Here is a 22,113-nt window from a genome sequence, read left to right on the forward strand (position 1 = left end):
TACAATGACACATGAACAACATCAACATCTTAAAAACATAAGACACATAAGCACAAGCCAAGAAACACATTCACATAACATCCATAAGCACAGCCATCAAACAAGATACACTAGTCATGCATTTGTACTGATTAGTATTGCACATTCCCATTCATATAATTGATCGATTGATTGATCATTTTTCATCCTCAATGAGGAAATTTGAGTTTGCCATCAGCAGTTAGAGAAGAAAACTATGTGACACAGGCTGCATGTTTACACAGAGTTCAGATAAAAGGTCATCTACAGTTAAGTCCCAAGGTCGAGTAATAGGTAGTAGTAGCCTTTGTGTCTCTATGTTAACAAATGAGTTGTATTGTGTATCTGCACACTTCTTACAATATCCTTAGTCAGAGACCGTGTAGTGTGTGTGTTCAGTGTTGGAGCCACAATCCTAGGGAATGTTTTGATTCGGAGGGGCATGTCCATCAGTTATACTCTATATATTCTATTTCTAGGATGACAGCGCCCTTGTTTCCACTGTCTTGGACAGAGGAAGTTGTGGCCGGTGCTGTAGCTACTGATTGACCAGTGGCTGAACACGAGCCGTGTTTGAGAGCACAGGTGTGGCTGGCTGCTGGGGCTGATAAGAGTCCTGCGTGGTGGAAAACACTGTGCACAGCACTGCCAGGCATGTCGTGATAATCAGGAGATGACCCAGAATTCACCCGTACAGCCGGCAACAGACTTGTGTTGTGGTGTGGCAGGTTTGTTCTGGTTATCTCGTGGAGGTCAAGGGTTCGTACAAGTGGCAACATTAAGTTATAACAGTAATATCCCTTCATTTGACTGTTAACTGGCCATTGTTTTTCCTCAACTTTGGAGGGAGGGAGGGGGAGAGGAGGAGGAGGGGGAGTGAGTGAGTGAGAGAGAGAGGTAGGGAGGGAGAAGGAGAGAGGGATGGGGAGAGAGAGAGATAGATAGAGAGAGACCGACCGACCCGCAGTCCTAGTCTGGCTTGTGCACAAGGGCGCATCTCTTAAGTCTTACAGTGCATTGCCTAAATGGGGAGTGTTATGTAATCAGGTTATGTAACACTGTGCTGGAGGAAGGCTCTGCTGCTGCAATGAAACATGTTGTTGTTTCATTCCAGCACGCTCCCCAAAAGGTGCTGCTGTCAGCATTGTCCAACGTCCTTCGTGTTTTAGGTGCATTACTTGCAATACGTCTGCTATGTTATGAAATGTGTCGGTTAGATGTGATCTTCATTTTGTAGATGCTCCTCATTTTACCATCTCTGTGACACATAATGTTTCCTCTGCTGTCTGAAGTTCCTTACTTGCCCTATTATTGACATAAAAATGAAGAACTCTGACAGAATACCAAGCTGATGATTCAGACAGGGTTAGGGTTAGGGTTAGACAGTGTTTTTATTTCTCTGCTATATCGGCAAGTCTAGATTTGTGATCAAAACAGGCAAAAGGCGATTATTCAAGCGACTATAGCAGTGGGCTTCATGCCCAAAATAATGTAATTTTTTATGCTTATTAGGGCATGCTTATAGTACTATAGCACTGTCATACTGCATTCCACAAAGGCAGATTCCTGAGAGCTGTCCATAACTGAGGGGTTAAACCCTAACCTGTCCCTAACCCTCTCAGCTGACCAGTCAATAGAGCAGCATAAGTAAGTGACCCAGGAGCTCCGAGGACCTGTATGACCTGAGTCTTCTGTGGCTCAGTTGGTAGAGCATGACGCTAACAACGCTTAGATTGTAGGTTCGATTTCCGCTGGGACCATATATACTGAAAAATGCATGCACTCACTGCAATGTAAGTTGTTTTGGATAAAAGAGTCCGCTACATGTATACAAATATACATTTCAAAATATACACTATTTTACCTGACTGATTTCACTGGGGAAGCATTAGGCTGGGGGACCTAATTGACACATTAGGCTGTACTTGTTAGCATAACGGACATGAGAGACACGGTGGGGAAGGATGTTGGTCACAACTTGGGCCAGTTTCCTGTGGTGTATTCCATCAACGCGCTAAAGGAAAATCCAGTCTTATCTCGGGAGACTTATAAAAAATCTACCTGGATTTTCCTTTTAGTGACGTAGATGGAATACCCCCCTGGACTAAAGACCATGTTTTAAAACTAATCTCTATTGAATTTGTATACGTCTAGCCCAGGCGTAGCCATAATCTGGCTCTGATAATGACCCTACTGGATGTTATAAGATGTATCGTTGGGAATGTTTATATTGTGGGATTGTTTGTACTGTTATTGTTGTTGTTGTTTACCTCTATGTTGTTGTTGTTTACCTCTGTTGTTGTTTACATCTGTGTTGATGTTTATCTCTGTTGTTGTTGTTTACTTATGTGTTGTTGTTGTTGTTTATCTCTGTTGTTGTTGTTTAACTCTGTGTTGTTGTTGTCGTCGTCGTCGTCTCCTGCAGGTCTGGCGGTGGGGCTGGGCTTCGGCGCGCTGGCAGAGGTAGCCAAGAAGACAATGATGCCAAGTGAGAGAAACGGTAACTGTTTCACATAAACTGTTTCCTATTGTGCTACGGCAACCGGAAACAGGTTTATGTCTGACGTTAATGTTCATTCATTGCACAAATACACTCACGCTCACATGGAGAAGAGAAGATGAGGAGCGCTGTTTCGCTTCTATAAAAGTAACAATAAATGGTATCAAAAGGGTGCTCGTTGGAGACAAGGTCTAAATTGACTGACTACAAAAACATGTTGTACCTTGTGTGGGGAAGAAAATTAAGTCAACATAAGCCTACAACAAAAACCAAGGCACTCCTTTTGTGATACAGACGTTTAAAAGCCGTTGTTTAGGTTGGCTTGCCACCGCGTTACGTTATGACATGTCTACGACAGAGTGTGAATGAAAACAAGTGGGAGGCATCATTAACAGACACGAACACCGATGCTTTTGAATCCATGTGGGGAACTGAGCAAGTGCACTCTTGGAACAGGGAGATATTCACCAATCGACGCTTAGATTAGTAGTAATGAAACCGTAGCCTGAGCGCCCCGCCCCCGCTCTTCAGCGATGACACAGTAATTCACGCAGGGCAGGTGTGGGTCTCTCACCCGATCTTTAGCACCTTCTACTGCAGCTGTCGGGGGGGAAGAATTGGGCCAGCCTCTTATTGAACTGACCTTGTCGGGCCCGGCTAGGAGGGGGGGGGGGGGGGGGGTGATGATGGGGTGATGAGAGAGAGAGAGGACAGTCTGATCCAGGGGAGAGCAGGGGGGAGCAGGGCATAGAATTAGAATAGAGCAGGACAACATTCCATTGTTGTTGTACTGGTAGCCATCTTTGGTGTACTTGGCAAATTGCCATGGTGTGAGGGGTGAGAGAGAGAGAGAGAGGGGGGGGTGGGGGGGGGGGGGGGTGTAAGAGGGGGGAGATCCCCAGTTCAGATGCCACACATGGAGGCTAATGAGTTAAGAGGAGAGATGATTCCCTCTGTTATTCATAGACCCTGTTCCTTCCTATGTCATCATGCGCCACAGAGGCTGTGGAAAGAGACTACACTCTCATGTCCATGATATCATCACGATCGATCACCAGTGGAACGGCCACTGTTTCTCTCATTGCGTTGCTCCCAATAAATCCATCATAATACGTCTACCGTGTCTGAAGCCATTCTGAGCTAGTTTCACATTTAGGTAACATACATCATCTCTCCCCTCCAGGCGACAAGAAGGCAGTGATGGACTCCAGCCCGTTCCTGTCTGAGGCCAACGCGGAGAGGATCGTCAGGACACTGTGTAAGGTCCGTGGAGCCGCCCTCAAACTGGGCCAGATGCTCAGTATCCAAGGTGAGTGAGAGAGAGAGACCCAGACCTCTTACCCAGGAAACCCCCTTTACTCTGTTCTGTTGACCCCAGTCATTTTTTGTGTGCATACGGGTGTGCATGTGTGTATGTGTGTGTGTGTACATATGTGTTAATATGTGCGTGCGTGTGTCAAAACATGAATCAGTCATCTTCAGTAACGCTACATAACAGGGCTGATGTGGTGAGCGAGGTCTCCCTCCAGCCTCAGTTCACTATGTTAATATGTGAGAGAGTTGTTACTGGCGTCCGTTCATATGTTTCACCGTTCGAGTTCACCACACACCTGGTCAAGTCAAAAACACACACACACAGCAGTTGTAAATAAGCTGTCTTTATTATTACTTCCTGCCTTCTCCACTCCCTCAACTCCTGACCCAGAACCCCTGACCCAGTCTTGACATTGGCTGTTGACTAGCTTATCCCCTTGCTTGTTTACATATCAGAGATGTTTCTATCTTGAACGAGTGACTGGGGCGGAGTTGTGATGACATGAGTATGGCATGCTTTTTAGGGTTCTCAGTGTTATTGGTTCACCAAGCATAGTCTTCTTAGTATCTTGACCAGCAAAATAGGTTGTTTAACCTCAGTTGGGACTTCCTGGATAAGAGTAGGAGACCTGGTCCAGGCAGGCAGCAGGAGCTGTCAGACCCTTCCCTGTCCCGTCTCTGAGTGTCCCTGAGGCAGTTGGCACACCAGTGCAGTTCCATCTCTCACACAGTAGCGCTCTCTGTCACTGATAGAAGGGGGGAGGGTACAGCTTTAGAAGGGCAGCTCGCCCTGCAAGCCCCTGATTTAAGGAGTGCTCCCCCACCCATCCGGCCCACCTGCCTGTCTATGTAAGGTCTCTGTGGTCGCCATGGAGATGGTAATCACTTCGTTAAACAGTGTATGCACTCCCAACAAACGTTCACAGGTGTGTGTGTCGGGGGTTGGATACAAAGAAGCAGAGTAGAGAAAAGCTCACTCTTTTAAAACACGATGAACGCTTCCAAAACAGACTACATTCTACTTCTCTCACCATTAGAGATTGTGTGTCAGACATCTACAGAATGTAATGCATAGGAGAGAAAAGACCCTGCCAAACGCTCTTTCGCTAGTTGGCACTTCAGCGTCACATTTACTTTTTTGGCATTTAGCAGACGCCTTTTATCCAACGCGACTTACAACAAATACATTTGACTAAGTAAGTGAATTATCTATCTACCAGTATCCACCATAGCAGGAAAAAGTAATCTATGCTCTGGCCAGGGGCCATTAGCAGTCATGGTGCCAGAAGAAGGATTTATTTTTTGGGACACAGGAGAAACAGTGCAGGGGGGGGGAGTAGATGTCTCAGGAGGGACAGTTAAGGCATAGCCTGTAGAGATGGGTCTGAACTAGATGAATGCATCAGGACATCCAGAGCAGAGCTGCTCAATCATGTCAGAGGTGGTGTGACACCATGGTACATTTATCCCCAGGGACGACAACAGCAGCCAGGGCCACGAGCTCAGAATAAGCCACAACCACGTCTGAACCTCGACCTTTCAGTCTGAAGTAGGCAGCCCCCCCCCCGCCAAAGCTCTGCGAGCTCCAGGGTGGCGTCATGTTAGCGCCGCGCTAGAAAACAGCTAGTTTTTCCTTCCGCAAAACACCGAAGATAGTAGGTGACTGAGACGACCCTTTGTTTTGGAAGCTCTCATAGGGTTGGGGATAAAACAGTTATAATATAATATTATGACTCAGTGACATACAAAGGTCGTACGATTTTTTTTGCTAGAATTGCTCATAGATTAGAATAGACAGGCTTTGGAATTTGAGGAAGGTGTTTTTGTCTGCCATTCTTAGCTCTGCTATGACTCAGGGACTTTCAGTATTTATAGTTGTGACCGTAAATGAGACCTCAGTTGTGGTCAGTGTGTAGAAGAGATGGATGACAACCCTCTTAACCCGAGCCACAAGACCTTAGATGGTCCATATCAAACTAAGTACTTGACTGCTCCATTTGTACTGTACACAGTTTACCTGAAAGTATAATACAGTATCTTATCTGGACCAAGATTGGTGGTTATCTCGTGTTTGTGTTGTAAGGACGTTGCATGTAGAGGGTATGTCAATAGTATGTCGTACTAGGAGGTAGGAGTGGTGGGTTTTGGAGGCATAGTGGATGTACTAGGAGGTAGGAGGCATGTGTTTAATTATGAATGCATGTAACACAAGTGTTCGATACCATTCCTCATTCCATTCCATGCAATGAGCCCACCTTCCGATATCTACCTCCGCCAGCCTCCCCTGGGGTGTAGATGGTTGTACTTTAGTTGGTGTAGGAGACTGTCTAGTAGTGTCTGTGTGAAGGAGGTCACCTAGTGCCGACTCACGACTCAGCACTCTCTGTCTTTATCTTTTGCGTCTGAGCCCATGAACCAAAGGGGGGCGGGGGGGGGGGGTGGTTCTGTTACAAAGTCCATCCCCCTCTTAAGAAATATTACTTCAGTTGTCTGAAAATAGGCCATTTGGTGTGTTCCAGGGGAGAGATTAATGGGCCTACTACCTACTATAAGTACATAAATGCAGAGTAAAGTCACCCTGCCTCGCAATATGTAGAATCACCATCTCAACCTCATCAGTAATAGCATCTTGGTCCCTTTGTGACGTTGAACCCAGTGTGCGCTCAGGCACTCTCAGAGCGAATTTACGAACGCAGCCCAAGCCTTCTCAGTCACCATTGACCTCTGTTGTTTTAGTGTTCTAGATCAGAATCTGTTGTTTTAGTGTTCTAGATTCTAATGCCTCTTTGGTCGCAGCTCTAAAATCTATTCACTCTCTGTTTTTTAATGCGCTAGATTACATCATAATCCGCCTAACCAATGTGTGGTTTAGTGTTCTAGATTCTAATCTCTATTTGTCCTCTTCTCTCCTCCAGTGCCTTTTTCCACTTGTTGAATGTTTATGGTATGGCGCTGATGTAAATCAATCCCACAATGCCTTACTGCGCGGCTCATTTTTGTCGGTGTTAACATGCACAGGCATCGCTGTGGTGCGATCAATCTGAGGGACCTTTCACGGTGCTGGCACTGCCAGCCCCACTAAAGTGAAGGTGAAGGTGGTAGAGTGCCAACCTCTTTGTACGCACAGAGGCAATCGACCAACACTGGTACCATGCTGTGCCCTTTTATTAACTTGGTCTCAATGTCTCCTGGAAGCACCGAGGGTTTCTAGGTGATTTTATACTGCCTTGATGACTGGTCATTTGTTTGACTTCTCAACGAAATTGAGAAGGAAATTGTGTGAAAATGCTCTTCATCCATAATTCCTTTCCTTTGTGGGGTGGAATGGATTGAGTAACGGACTGAAACTTAACTTGGCTAATAGGCCTGGTGATTGTGGCTGTGGTGTTATAACTGATAACTGTGGAGTGCTTCGCTATTTTTGCCTTTTTAACAGTGCCAAAACCTTGTCAACACCACAACATGTGGGCGAGCTAAAGCAGGAGCAGACTGACACCTCCTCAGATCATGGTCAGATATTCACCTCCTTGTCTCTCCCCCCCCTCCCCCCATCTCTCCGTCTCTTCATCCCTCCCTCCCTCTCTCCCCATCTCTCCATCCCTCCCTCTCTCCCCATCTCTCCATCCCCTCTCTCTCTCCCACCCTCTCTCTCTCCCTCCTCTGTTTCAGATGACGCCTTCATCAACCCCCAGCTCGCCAAGATCTTTGAGCGTGTTCGCCAGAGCGCTGACTTCATGCCCATCAAACAGATGATGGTACAGTCTCCTGTCTGCTCTCCGATCACAATAGTGACGTTTAGCGTTTTTGATTTTCAGTCGAGTATGACATTGATTTGAATGCAACGAAGATACCACTGAATAGTCACAGCCGTCTGTTCCTGACCAAAGCTAGTGAACTCAACTGTGTGTGTGTGTGTGTCCGTGTGTGTCCGTGTGTTTCCGTGTGTGTCCGTCCCTTTGTCTGTGTGCAGAAATCGATTAATGCCGATCTGGGTCCTAACTGGAGGGACAAGCTGGAGTCGTTTGAGGAGCGCCCGTTTGCTGCAGCCTCCATCGGTCAGGTGCACCTGGCTAAGATGAAGGACGGGAGGGAGGTGGCCATGAAGATACAGGTGACTATTCTAACACTTAAGAATAGATGACGGGGGGGCTTCCGGTATGATGGCGGAGTGATTAGTCGCACATTTTCAGTCTCTCTCAACTCGGCAAAAATAAACCCTCAGAAATCATAATTCAACAAATATATTCAAGGTAATATAGAAGAGAAATAATAAAGAGGTCGGTTAAATAAAGAAAATCGAGCCAAAAGGTGATTAAAAGTAAGAAAATGGATTCGGGTCCTGACAAGAGTGAGGGAACACGAGGAGAGAAGCAGGGAACGGATTCAGAGCCAGCTACCCTGAACCAACTTGTTGAATTGCTAGCACCCATAATTAAACAACTGAGTGAGGTTAAAGAAGAAGTTAAAGGGGTAAAACAGGGAATAAGCGAAGTGAAGAGGGAGGTGATGGAAGAGTTCGCCAGGTTCCGGAGGGAAATCGACAACAAATTCGAAGGGATTAATGCAGACGTTAAAATACAGAGTGACAACATGGAAGAGGCCCAGCCGCGCATAGCGGAACTGGAGGAATGGCAGACAGAGGCTAGGAGGATGGTGGGCGAGACGTGACGGCCCAGGCACAACGACTGCAAGAGAAGACAACGGACCTCGAGGGGAGGTCGAGGCGGAACAATATTCGCATCTTTGGCATACCGGAGGGCACAGAGGAGAATTCGACTGGCAAGTTCCTGGAGCGCTTTTTATCCACCGAACTCGAGCTACCTAGCGACACCCCACTCCAGATACAGAGAGCACACAGAGCCCTGGCGCAGAAACCACCTCCGAACGCACCCCCCAGGTCAATGGTGGTAAACTTCCTACAGTTTGAGACGAAGGAGATGGTGCTCAGTCATGCTTGGAGGAAGAAAATACTCGTGGGAGAGAAGAGGGTGTTTTTTGACCATGATTATGCAACTGAAGTGGTCCAGAAGAGAAGGGAATACGCGGCCATAAAGAAGATATTGAAAGAGGAAAAGATCCGTTTCCAAACCCCGCTGGCGAGGATGCGAATCCACTGGGAAAGCGGAGTGAAAACGTATGACAGCGCAGAGGACGTGGTGAGAGACATGGCGGGCAGAGGATACGAGGTGGGTCTCCCAGGAGAAGGCACCGCGACTACAGAGAGGGAGAAGACGCGACACCGGACAGAGTGGCAGCAGACGAGGGGAAACAAGCCGGCGAGGAGCGCAGCGGCTGCCGCCAGGGAGAAGCTAAAGGATTTCCGATGGGGGAAATTAGTCTGATTTGCTAACATGAGCGTGTGTCTTGAAGGGACTGAAGCACAACCAGATGACCTACAAGGTATGTTTAAAACAGTCAACGGACCTCTAATAAAGTAATTGTAATAGTTGCCGTTTGAGAGAGACTGAACTAAGAGAGTTGGACATTACTAGACGGAGTGAAACCCTTTGGAAAGGGTGTGATTTCGGTCCTAGGGAGGGGCCCTTTCTGAGAGGAAGGATACCCCCTCGACCTACCAACGGGACTTGGGGGAAAAGTCACCCCCTTTTTTGGAAGAAGTGTATGTTCTGTTTTATTGCTCATTATTATTTTTTGTTAGGTTTTATGTTACATTATGCAATGTTAAAAATGACTTGCTTACTTAGTTTACTGCTGTACAGGTCACTTATTAGGGATACTGAAGTAGGACTAGATGGGTACCACTGTTAGACTGGTGTCACTTAATGTTAATGGTTTGAATACCCCCAAGAAGAGAGACGGGGTAATGACGAAACTTAAGAGGGACAGAGCCCAAATTATATATCTGCAGGAGACACACCTTACCAAATTAGAACATGATAAAGAAATATGGTTTTAGGAATCTATACAGTAGTTGGTTTAAGGAAGGTCACAGAAGGGGTGTGACGATTATGATATCAAATCAGGTCCAGTTTGAATATAAAAAAGAGATAAGAGATGAGGGGAAGGTACATTATTGTGAAAGGGAAGCTTGACAATGTGATGGTAACTCTGGTAAATGTTTATGCTCCTCCAGATTGTGCTAAGTCTTTTTTTAGATCATTATTTGATGTTATTGCAGCTGAAACAGAGGGTATACTAATCTGTGGGGGGGGATATGAATGTAGTTTTAAATCATAACATTGCATAACATAAAAAAAACGAAAATACAAATGTGACACAGTCCAATGAAAAGGGCTACCTGTAGGCGAAATCATGTTTCTGTTTTTTACATGTGCTTAAACTACAGATTGTAAGCTTTCAAATGATGCATCATACATTGAAATCGGAAACAAATTGAAGACGACATGAGTATTTGAAAGTTGCTACACCGGAAATCACTAAGCACAGAAAATCCCCATCAAAGATAATGAATCCCCATCAAACAACAAGAAACGAAGTCATTGTGTTATAGATTACACTTATTTAATGAACGTAAACCTGTTCGGAAAAATAACGAGTGGGTACTTCACATCTTCGAGTTGAATGTTAGCTAAAAAAACGAAAATCTAAAAAAAAACTTTAAAGACGAATTTGACGTCTTTCTCATTTCCGAGAGGTGTCCAGAAACACCAGGAGCAGTCACAAATGTCAAAATATGTTAATATATTATTGGATGACATGGGTCTGGTCGATATAGAAACCTACATCCACTGGAGAAAGACTACACACACTATTCAGCGGTACATAAAACACATTTTAGAATCGATTATTTGTTTGTTGATTCAGCAAATGTCTACAGGGTTAACGATTGTCATATAGGAAGTGCAGATGTGTCAGATCAACCCGTTGTACCTCGACATAGGCATTAGTAACCGGAAAAGATTAACCAATTGGAGAATGAATGTAGGTCTGCTGAATAATGAACAGAGGAAGGATAAAATTTAATTGGAAATACTAAATTATATTAAGGAAAATGATAATGGAATGGTGGAGCCAACGATGATTTGGGACGCCTTGAAGGCGGTTATGAGAGGCAAATTAATCTCGGAATCGAGTCATGTTAAAAAAGTTTAAAAAAAGGAAAATTATACGAAAAACATAGTGAAACTGAGAGGATTGGAAAGAGACTACCAGAATTCGGCTGATTTAAACACACAAAAGGAAATTAAACTTGTAAAATCAGAGATAGAGAAACATCTGACAGAGGAGATATATTCTGTTTACCAAGTGAACGAAATATTCTGTTTACCAAGCAGAGCTATTATGAGTTGGGCCAGAGAGCCACTAAACTACTGGCGAGACGGACGCGTAAACAACTCGCGAGTAGTCAAATTCTTAAAATTAGAGACCCACATACGAATCAATTGATGACAGAACCAGAGGATATAGAGGGAACATTCCAGAGATACTATGAGGAGTTATATGCACAGCCAGAGTCTGCATCAAGAGAGGAGATTACATCTTTTTAAAACACACTAGACCTACCAAAAATAGGACAGTTACAGAATGATACTCTAACGGGAAACATTACGATAGAGGAGGTAGTGGAGGCAATAAACAGATTAAAAAATGGGAAATCACCGGGCAGCGACGGATACCCGGCAGAATGGTATAAGACATTCAAGGAAGAACTGTCTCCGTTGTTAGTTGACTCTTTTAATTGGACATTACAAAAAGGTAAACTACCACCAACATGGGCAGAAGCGATAATAACGGTCATACCTAAACCGGGGAAAGATAAGGAAATATGCGGGAATAATAGGCCGATCTCAATACTTAATTTGGACTATAGAATATATACATCTATTATCTCTAGACGACTGGACACCTTTACATTGGACTTGATTGACGAGGACCAAACAGGATTTGTGAGGGGGCGTCAGACACATGATAACATTAGGAGGACTTTGCACATCATAGATCAGGCAAACATACAGAAAAGAGACACGATTCTGGTTAGTGTAGATGCCGAAAAGGCTTTTGATAGGGTTAATTGGAACTTCCTGTTTACAGTGTTAGAGAAATTTGGATTCAATGATAAATCAATACAGATTATTCGAACCCTATATCAAAAACCTACAGCTAGAATCAAAATAAATGGAAGCTTATCTAACAAATTCAATCTAGAGAGATCAACCAGACAAGGGTGCTGTTTGTCTCCCACCCTGTTCTCATATTATATTGAACCATTGGCCCAAGCCATACGTGAAAATAGTCGAATCCAAGGGGTGACAGTGGGCGGAGTAGAACATAAAGTGGGCCTTTTCGCAGATGACGTCATAGCATTCCTTGAACGGCCGAGTGAATCGCTGCCTGAACTACTGGATCTCTTGAACTCATATGGACAGCTATCAGGATACAAGATAAACATGACTAAAACCCAAATACTCACCATTAATTACACTCCACCAAAGGAGATCAGGGAAAAATTCAATTTAAATTGGAATCTAAAGAAAATAAATTATTTAGGGATAGAAGTGACTAGACACTTATCAGGACTATATAGGCAAATTATGATAAGATTAACCGAGAATTATTAAAAGACATACATCGTTGGTCCACCCTAACATTGGATTTTAGCTCTAAGATTGATTTAGTAAGAATGAATGTATTACCCAGAATCTTATATTTATTCCAGGCATTACCAATAGAGATACCACAAATACAATTCACATCATGGGACAGGATGATCTCTAGATTCATATGGGGGGGGAAGAGGCCTAGAGTGAGATTCAGAACTCCAACTAAAGAGGGAGAAGGGGGGCTTGAGTCTACCGAACCTGAAAGAATACTTCCACGCAGCCCAGTTGAAATATATAAATTGTTGGTGTAAACCGGATTATAGAGCAAAATGGAAAGAAATGGAAAAATCATTTTGGTATGTGCCCGATACAGAGTGTCATAGGAGATAGGGAAACATTTAAGAAGGTTAGGAATCAAATGGATTCGATCACAAAATTTACCCTGGAAATATGGTTCAGAACACTCAAACACAACAAGGCGGAGAAGGATGCAAATTTATTGAAATGGGTGGCTTTTGATAGCAATTTTAAACCAGCTGGGCACGATGGGGGTTTCAGACAGTGGGCGGATAAAGGCATTACGGCTTGGTGCACACTGGTAGATAAGGGAAAGGTAGTGAGTTTCCAGGACTTGAAAACTACATACGGCCTGGATTGGAGGGAATTCTACAAATATCTTCAGATGCGGGATTACTTTGGGAAACGGATTGGACAGGAACTCTCCCTAAAAGTAAATGAGGTGGTACAAGTTATGATTGATGCATATAAAGGGACGCAGGTCAGGGCTATATCTACATTGTACAAGGCATTGATGAGTGGCAAAAACACAACAGGGTATATAAAAGAAAAATGGGAAACAGAATTTGATATAGAAATATCTGAAGATGATTGGGATAATATGTGGGAAAAACATCAGACCTCAACCTGCTCACGAGCATGGAGAGAGTTTTCCTGGAAAAATCTGATACGTTTTACAAAATAGTAAATAACTATTCGGATACAAGGAAGTCATGTTGGAGGAATTGTGGGGTATCTGAGGCTAACCATGCCCATATATTCTGGAATTGCCACAAAATAATAGGGTTTTGGGAAATGATACATGGGATAACACAAGAAATTCTGGGTTACAAATTTCCTATGAATCACAAGCTGCTCTATATGTGTAATTACACAGAAAATGAGATACAGGTTGGGGACTTATCAATTCAAGATACTCATGGTCGCTGGGAAAAAGGCTATCACAAGGAAATGGGGTACGGAAGACCTACCTACTCAGGCCCAATGGGTAGACACAGTGGGGGAAATACATGTTATGGAAAGACTGACTCACAGACTACGACTTTTAGGACCACAGATGGACAACAAATGGATGAAGTGGACTCTATGGCAATTGACACAGACTTGAGACATGACAGCAGTAGCTTTTTCTTTTCCTTTTAATGTTTTTCTTTTGTTGTTTTTGTTGATGTTGAATTGTATTATTGTTCTTATTGTTGAATAAAAAGAAAATTGCAAAAAAAAAAAGAATAGATGACGGGTCAAACATAAAATATACATTTACTCCCAATGATTAGTGGTCACATGACCAACTGACACAAGTTAACGTTTTGTTATATTTCATTTTATTTTTTATTCAGGGACAACGCACATTAATCAATATTAATATCTCAATCAATGTAAATGTGCCAGGGTTAGCTATAAGGGCTAAATTGCACCTGCAGTCCCTGAGCAGGAGCATACTTAAAAGTTACATTAAAACAGATTATACAGGACACACAATATCAAATAAACAGTGTAATAGTGTTACACATTAAAATCAAGGCTGACGCCACCAAAATCCCTCTATATGTGTACCTGGGATGGATAGTAGACTCTTGGTACATGCACCGCCTTGGGACTAAACCAGAGCATTCTGTTATCAGGAATAACAATTACAAAGGACTACAAAACTGAAGTGGACTTTATTAAAGCCTAGAAAAGGCTGTCTACATATCTTACATTCACTATAAATGTCTTTATTATGAAAGAACAAAGTATATAGAAACAGCAGATCAAAGGGCAGTGCTGTAAATGACACAAGCTATTAGCAGCATTAGCTCAGCAGCTTGATATTATTAGTGCTGTTGTCGTGGCAACGATAACAACAAACAAGTCTAAAAGCAAACCTAGGCTGTTGCTTTTATTCCAGAATCATGTGGGAAACTGTTTTGTGTCAACTTGGTTTTGTTTACCTTAAATAATCTTTTTGTAAGCTCTTCCCATATGCTTCACCGTGTTCCTAGAAAGCGTGTGCGCGCGTGTGTGTGTGTGTGTGTGTGTGTGTGTGTGTGTGTGTGTGTGTGTGTGTGTCTGGGTGGGTGGTCATAAACCGGGTTCCCAACATGCAAGTGTTGTCGATGTGTGCTTGAGTGTTATTCCAAACCCTAAAATTAGCATTTCCTGTTTTAAATCACTGCATTGTTTATATTCTCCTGTCAGAGCTCGTCGGGACTGTCGGTCTTGTGTCGTACATGCCACTATGATCATAAACCGCTGCATTGTGTTTTATCTGAGGGCTGCATCCTACACCAGCTTCACTAGATCAGCCTGCCACAGTAACCTGGATTTAACATTCAGATGGTATAAGAATGTCATAAGACAAGATATTTATCTCTGTATAAGCCTACTGATATCTGAATGTTAATCAAGGTTCCCGTAGCAGGGTGATATAGTAAAGCAGGTGTAGGATACAGCCCTCAGGTACTTACTATACTTAAAGATACTATACTTATTAGCTCTAGAACCAACCTGGGGTAGGATGGGTAGTTTTGGGAGTGTCGACTTGCCCGTTTAAAGTGTCCAATCTCCATGCTCGTCGTGTAAACATGAAATTACCTCGGAATTATTAAGGAGGTTAGCTGGCTAGGCTACCCCGTTGATCCTGTGTTGTGACGTTAACTCTCCTGCTCTGTTTGTCCCTCTGTGGCTCCAGTACCCCGGGGTGGCCCAGAGTATCAACAGTGACGTCAACAACCTGATGACGGTCCTCAGCATGAGCAACGCACTGCCTGAAGGTGACGACGTCCGAACCTCTCCACCCACAGCAGGCACACACATACACACACACACACACACACACACACACACACACACACATACACAGTCCCAGCCATTAGACTGGCATACTAGTCTTACTGACATACTAGTCTAGTCTGTCAGAACTGCAGAGTCACTACCCATCTTCCGTCGGAGACTGAAGACCCATCTCTTCTCTACACCTTAACTGCTCCTCCTGAGACATCTACTGCCACCAGCACTGCGTCTCCTGAGACACCCGCTTTTCCCCTTTACTGTGTCCCCCAATACTTCTACTGCCCGCCCTGTACTGTTTCTCTGTTTCTCCGTTTCTCCAGTGTCTATACAAAACAAAAAAAGTATTCTATCACGGAGACTGCCAATGGCCCCTGGCCTGAGCTAGATTATTCCAAAGTATTATTATTATATACTTTGGAATAAGGCGTCTGCTAAATGCCAAAAATGTAAATGTAAATGCATACACACTCAGTATTACACACACACACAAACACACACACACACACACACACACACACACACACTAAGCCTAACAGTTTATGTACATGTCCTTCACTATATGTACCGTAAGATAGATAATCATAATCAACACTTTATCCATCCCTCCCTCCCTACCCCTCCTCTCTCTCTCTCTCTCTCTCTCCCCCCCCCATCTCCAGGTCTGTTCCCGGAGCATCTGATCGAGGTGATGAGCCGTGAGCTGGCGCTGGAGTGTGATTACGTAAGGGAGGCCAAATGTGCCAAAAAGTTCAAGTAAGTGTTGAAAAACAACCGCGGTAGCTTCCTCTTCACAACCCTCCACTGAATCAACCTTTATCATGTAAACATCAAAAAGGTCACACCAGGAATCACTGAGAAAACCGAGGGGAACTGATGCTGTTTGATACTATGTCGCATGTGGTTTGTAGTGCAGATAAAGGGGATTTCAATAATTTACAAGTTAAATTACATTTCTAAAATGTACGTATTACTTTTCCATGCTCAATTCGGCTACACTGTATCTTATGGATGACGTTTCTTACTGTACAGCCAAGCAACGACGATGAGTTCATCAAAGATTTGCCCCTGCTATTCTTACCACTACTTCTCAGAGTAGACAGTGTTTTGTTTTTCAAGGGCCAGCCGGGAGTAGCATTCAGTAAATCCTGGCCTAACGAGTGGCCTTGGTGTGGCCCAGCTGGGGAGGATTGTAACCAGGGACTAAGAATAGCCCCTCTGGATGGCTCGGATGGTGTTAGGTTTCGATGACTTGATATGAACCCGCACCATTCGCATGCTGCCAGCTTTTAAATATAGACAGTCTGGAAATGGTACAAGGAGACAACAAGCTCTCCACACCAACCTCTCTTCTCCTCTCCTCCCCTGTCAGGGAAGATTGAGAGATGAGGTTTGTGTCCAGAGAGACGTCTCCTGTTTCATACATACACACCAGATATCACCAGCTGTGGAGGACATGGTTTTCCCCTTGAGCAGGGCTTCCGGGGACTAGGACACTCTCTCCTCTATGTTCCTTTACTGTAGTGCATCCCTGCCTACTATATGTACTACACTGATGTTTCCACAGTCCAAAACACATGAAGAAAGAGTGTAGTTGAAACTGGGGTAATAATGCTCTTCTTGTGCGTGTGCGTGTGTGTGTGCGTGTGCGCGTGCGCGTGTGTGTGTAGGGAGCTGCTGAAGGACCACCCATTCTTCTACGTACCAGACGTAGTTGACGAGCTGAGCAGCAGTCACGTCCTGACGACCGAGCTGGTCCCTGGCTTCCCATTGGACCAGGCCGAGGAGCTGTCCCAGGAACTCAAGAACGAGGTGAGAGCTAACATTGGTCAGATCTCAAAAGTCTTTCCTTTCTTCCTTGTGTCCTCCATCTTTGCCTCCTTCTCAAAATGCTTTGGAGAAGAAGCTCAGAGAGGAGGAACGCCAGAGGTTCTCCTCCAGTGAGTTTTGAGGAGGAGGAGACGGAGGACGCAAGGAAGCAAGGGAAGACTTTTGAGGTTTGACCACTGTCTCTGTATACATCAATAAAATGAAGGACTACCGCAGTGTTCCCTAAACAATGATGGGTGAATCCTTTTGGGACCTGGCCTTTTGGACCCTTGCTAGCAAGATGTGTTGTGTTTAGTTGGTAAGGTAGATAGGTAACAATTGTAATGTGCTAAATGCCTTACTTAAAATGATGTTATTGATGTAAAAAAAAAATCCACTGGGGCTGACCTGCTTGAACCAGGGATATTACACCTCTGCCCCCATGATTGTGAAATAATTTCCACATATTTGTAATCTTACTATTAACTCAGGTGCTATCTCCAAGGTCTAGAAGGCAGCCCATGTGCTCCCTCTCCATAGAAGGTGGTGACTCCACCGATCTAGATAACTATCGCCCAATATTAGAATCCTTGGGCAATTCTCAGCTTCGCTCTTAAGCCCAATGCACACGGCGGACGATTTTGTCGCACCGCGAATTCTATTCCATTGTTTTGAATGAGACAATGCACACGGCGTGCGATGCGATTTTGTCGCACGACAACATTCGATTCTCCGTTCACACCCACACACTTCGGTGGTGTGAATTGAGTGTGTGCATTGGCCTTTACTTGTCCAAGAACGGTACCCTGAGCACACGTCAACCAGGCTTTCCACCAGGACACAGTAGTATTTCAACGGCATCCCTTGTAGTCAGTGATATTGTTTGTGCCCGTAATATTATTGTGTTGTTATAAAACATTGCGCTGCCCTTCACTGTTAGTAAGTCAGTTGTCCCCAGTTGGTTAAGATTAGACTGTTCGCTGACTTGCAGGATACACTGAGATGCCTTAGTTTCTCTGGGCCATTTCAGAAACTTGATTGCCGAATTCTTTGTGAAGGATTGTTGTTGTTATGAATGATTATATGTAATTGTATTGTCAATAAAATAAGAAAATTCCTTTATGCGAGTCTCGTTGAAGACACCTGCTCCACATAATATGTGACATGTTCTAATGCTTTGGTCCTCATATCGGGATCCGATGTAACGATCAGACTTTTCTTTAGATTTTTTTTTATCCATTTCCGCGTTGTTGAAAATCAATGACACATCACTAGTCAACTAACACAGCTTGTTTTGTGAGCCTGCTAACAATGTAAAGTAGTTAACTAGGTAGCAGTGGGGATTACTCACCGAATCCATTGCATTGCAGTATTTTGGCTTGACTAGCGAGTTTGTGTTGTACTTCTCAACAATGTTGAAACGTAGTTCCGTGTTTCAAAAGAAAAGTCCGATAATTTGATGGGTTGCCGATATGAGGACCAAAGCATTAGAACGTGTCACATATGAACACATACTATACTACTACTACATGAACAAACACCTTCTTCTTCTTCGGCGTATGGGTAGTTGTTTTTCCTCTCCACTCCACCAGGCTCGGGGCCGAGGGGCTACCCTTTTACCACCCCGAGACCTGGTTGAGGGGCTCACCCGGGCTATATTTCTGGACACCCCTCCAGAAGCCACGTCATCGTCTCGTCATCTAATACCGACAGACCATGCATCCCGTTGGGTGGGTGGTACACCGGGCAATCCAGGATAATATGGTCTGCGGTTTGGTCCTCTGCGCCACACTCGCACGACGCATTTGGGGCCAAGCCCCATCTGTGCATTGATGAGCGGAAACGCCCGACGTCGGTCCGGAGACGATTGAGCCTCACCCAGGATAGCCTTGGCAAGTCCATCCCGAGGGGCTCAGCGCCGGCGACTGGGATGTGGTCGCGGAGTTTGGAGGTGTTAGCCTCCCACTCCGCGCGCCACATATAATCCGCCCATCCTGCCGCACTGATGTTGAGATCTCTGCATTGCTGCCTGAGATCCTGTGCGGCAGGCACAAATGGGTGTCTCGACTTGAGACGCCGGGAGGGCTCCGCTGTTATAGTGAGCCTATCATGGAGCAGATGGTTATTAAGCTCCGCGGCCCGGCAGGCGAGACGTGCTGTGGCTCCCATGCGGCGGAGGCCTGCGGGCTGGATGCCTGCTAGGATGGGAAGGTTGTCCACGGGGGTAGGACGCAGGCATCCTGTCACAATGCGCAAGGCTTCGTTTATAGGCGAGTCGATGAGGCGGGTGTGGGCACTGCGACACCATACTGGGGCGCAGTATTCACTAGTTGAATAAACGAGGGCTAGGGCTGCCGTGCGCAAGGTCCTTGCGCCGGCGCCCCAGCCCGAGCCAACCAGTCGCCTCATCAACGCCACACGAGCTGTTAACTTCTTGCGCAGTGACTCGAGGTGTCGGCGAAACGTGAGCGTCCTGTCCAATGTCACGCCGAGATAGATTGGCTCAGCGGAACATGGCAGGGGAGTTCCATCTAGGTGTACTCTAAGCTCACGTTTAGCCTCCCTGTTGTTAAGGTGGAAGGCAGCCGACACCGTCTTTGCCTCGCTAAGCTTCAATCTCCATTTCCGGAAGTATGCCACTAGTGTCTGCATGTCCTGGCTCAGAATCCCCTCCACAGACTGCCAATTTCCAGCAGAGTACACCACTGCGAGGTCGTCTGCGTAGGCGTACTTCCGCGAGAGTGTGTTGGGCAGGTCATAGGTATAGATATTATAGAGGAGGGGGGCCAGGACCGATCCCTGAGGGACGCCGTTCTTAAGGCGTCGAAGCCTGCTTAGCTGTCCGCGACCGGTGGTGAGGGTAAAGCTGCGGTTACGGATGAGCTCCATGATCATTCTGACCATGTGCCTGTCCGGCAGCAGGCGGAGCAGCTTGCAGGAGAGGCCGCGATGCCATACGGTATCGTAGGCAGCCGTCAGGTCTATAAAGACGGCCCCGGCCTTCTTTTTTGCCGAAAAGCAATCCTCGATGTCTTGAGTCATAAGGGTGACTTGATCTACGGTCGACCTCCCGCGTCGGAACCCGGCCTGCTCACGTGGGAGCAAACACCTGCTCCACATAATGTGAACCACACTGTGGTTCATGGCACTGAAATATGGTGGTGGTGTTGTACTGCCCTCTGGTGGCATGAGCATTGAAACTGCAGATGGAAAATAACAGGATCTTTTCAATGTCTCTGAAGTGTCTTGGTTTTTTCCTCTCCTCCCTTCTCATCCCCTCTCTGCTCCCCTCCTCACCTCTCTGCTCCCCTCCTCACCTCTCCTCCCCTCCCATCCTCTTCTCCCTGTCCTCTCTGACAGATCTGTGAGAACATCCTGAATCTGTGTTTGAGGGAGCTGTTTGAGTTCAGATACATGCAGACGGACCCCAACTGGTCCAACTTCTTCTACGACCCACAGACACATAGGGTGAGTCAGCTATTTCAACTCTAGTACCAACCTCCTTCATAGGCTCCCATATAGGGTGGTGCCATGTCCACAGTTGAGTTATTTCATCTGGTTTAATTGAAATGGAAGGTCCATGTTTTGGGACTCTCTAGTCAATTTAAGTTAACGCAAGTGTACAGTATACAATAGCCGAAGCTCTGTCAGTGCTCGGTTGGTCAAGGTTTGGAATGACTAACATTGTTATTGGTCACTCAATCCTTAGGTTGCGCTGTTGGATTTCGGAGCAACGAGAGGATTCGACTTGAGCTTCACTGACATCTACATTGAGGTGAGACCTTCCACCCCAGAACACAATCCAATGGTCGACTATACCTGTGTGATGTACATATATACCTGTGTGATGTACATATTACTGCAGCTGATCGTGTCCTCCAGCCTCAAGGCGTGTGCACGTGCACGTGTGTGTGTAAACCACATTTATTCTTCGGGGTGGTGTTTACAGTTACTCAAAAAGACTACATTCAGTTTCCTCTGGACAAGGGACAATAAAGTCTTCCTCTTCTTCAAAACCCAGGTCATCAGGTCAGCAGCAGAAGGCAACAGAGAGGGGGTTCTGAAGAAATCAATAGATATGAAGTTCCTCACCGGTTATGAGTCAAAGGTGAGTTCCACTTCACTTCAAATCAAGTGTCATTCCTGCCTCATGCTATAATACATGATCTACAATTGTTCTGATCCACGATAAAGGAAGTTGCCTCTTAAACCATTTCAAGACATGAAATTGCTTGAGAATACCTTCGGCAATTGCTGTGGCTTCTCACAAACGCACACGAGAGCATGTGCACACACACACACACACACACACACACACACACACCATGTTACTGTTCTTGTTATCTCTGAAGTTGTCACCAATTTCACTTAATACATTATATTCAGCTGTCTAAAGTATAGAAGTAGATCCACCTTCCCTTAGTTTATTGGCCACTTTGGCCATGTTACATGTAGTGTTTTTTTTCTTTTCACTACTGATACCGATACCTGGGCTTCAGGTATCTGCGATACCGATATCAATCCGATATTTGTATTTATTGTTTTACTCCTGTATAATAACAAATACTTACCCAGTATATAGTCCACAACAACAGTTGGCTATTAAAGACTGCCAGCCTTTATTCAAGTAACAAAAACAGTACTCTGCAGTACTCAGTGACCAACTGGTTTAAAGTTAAAACAATTTAAACTGCAGCATTCAGCATTGTAGAAAAAAAAACGAGTTACTGTCAGATTTCTAGTTTTAGTGCCTTCATGTTTTTATTCTATTTATCTTCTCTTACAAATGGCAATCAATTATAGGACCCTTTTTAAAAGTGTAGCCTAGAGACGCCCGCTGGTGAGACCAGAAACCAGTCGCAGAATCGAAGGGGTGTCAAC

At 45.0% G+C, this 22,113-nt stretch overlaps 1 protein-coding gene across 2 annotated transcripts in view; it reads left to right on the forward strand.

Annotated features, from left to right (window-relative positions):
- The window catches only part of coq8aa (coenzyme Q8A-a), a 45,834-nt gene that overhangs the window by 20,670 nt on the left and 3,051 nt on the right, over positions 1-22,113 (forward strand). Inside the window, exons 5-14 of one of the 2 annotated variants that reach the window (XM_080545346.1) lie at positions 2,444-2,518; positions 3,702-3,827; positions 7,502-7,587; positions 7,803-7,943; positions 15,326-15,407; positions 16,086-16,179; positions 17,094-17,235; positions 20,593-20,700; positions 20,942-21,007; positions 21,254-21,340. In XM_080545346.1, the coding sequence (XP_080401472.1) occupies positions 2,444-2,518; positions 3,702-3,827; positions 7,502-7,587; positions 7,803-7,943; positions 15,326-15,407; positions 16,086-16,179; positions 17,094-17,235; positions 20,593-20,700; positions 20,942-21,007; positions 21,254-21,340 (1,007 nt within the window). The remainder of the gene's footprint in view (positions 1-2,443; positions 2,519-3,701; positions 3,828-7,501; positions 7,588-7,802; positions 7,944-15,325; positions 15,408-16,085; positions 16,180-17,093; positions 17,236-20,592; positions 20,701-20,941; positions 21,008-21,253; positions 21,341-22,113) is intronic. The other variant, XM_080545347.1, reaches the window with a different exon arrangement.

The sequence above is a fragment of the Nansenia antarctica genome (genome assembly GCF_963989245.1).
Source record: "Nansenia antarctica genome assembly, chromosome: 1".
Classification (NCBI taxonomy): Eukaryota; Metazoa; Chordata; class Actinopteri; order Argentiniformes; family Microstomatidae; genus Nansenia; species Nansenia antarctica.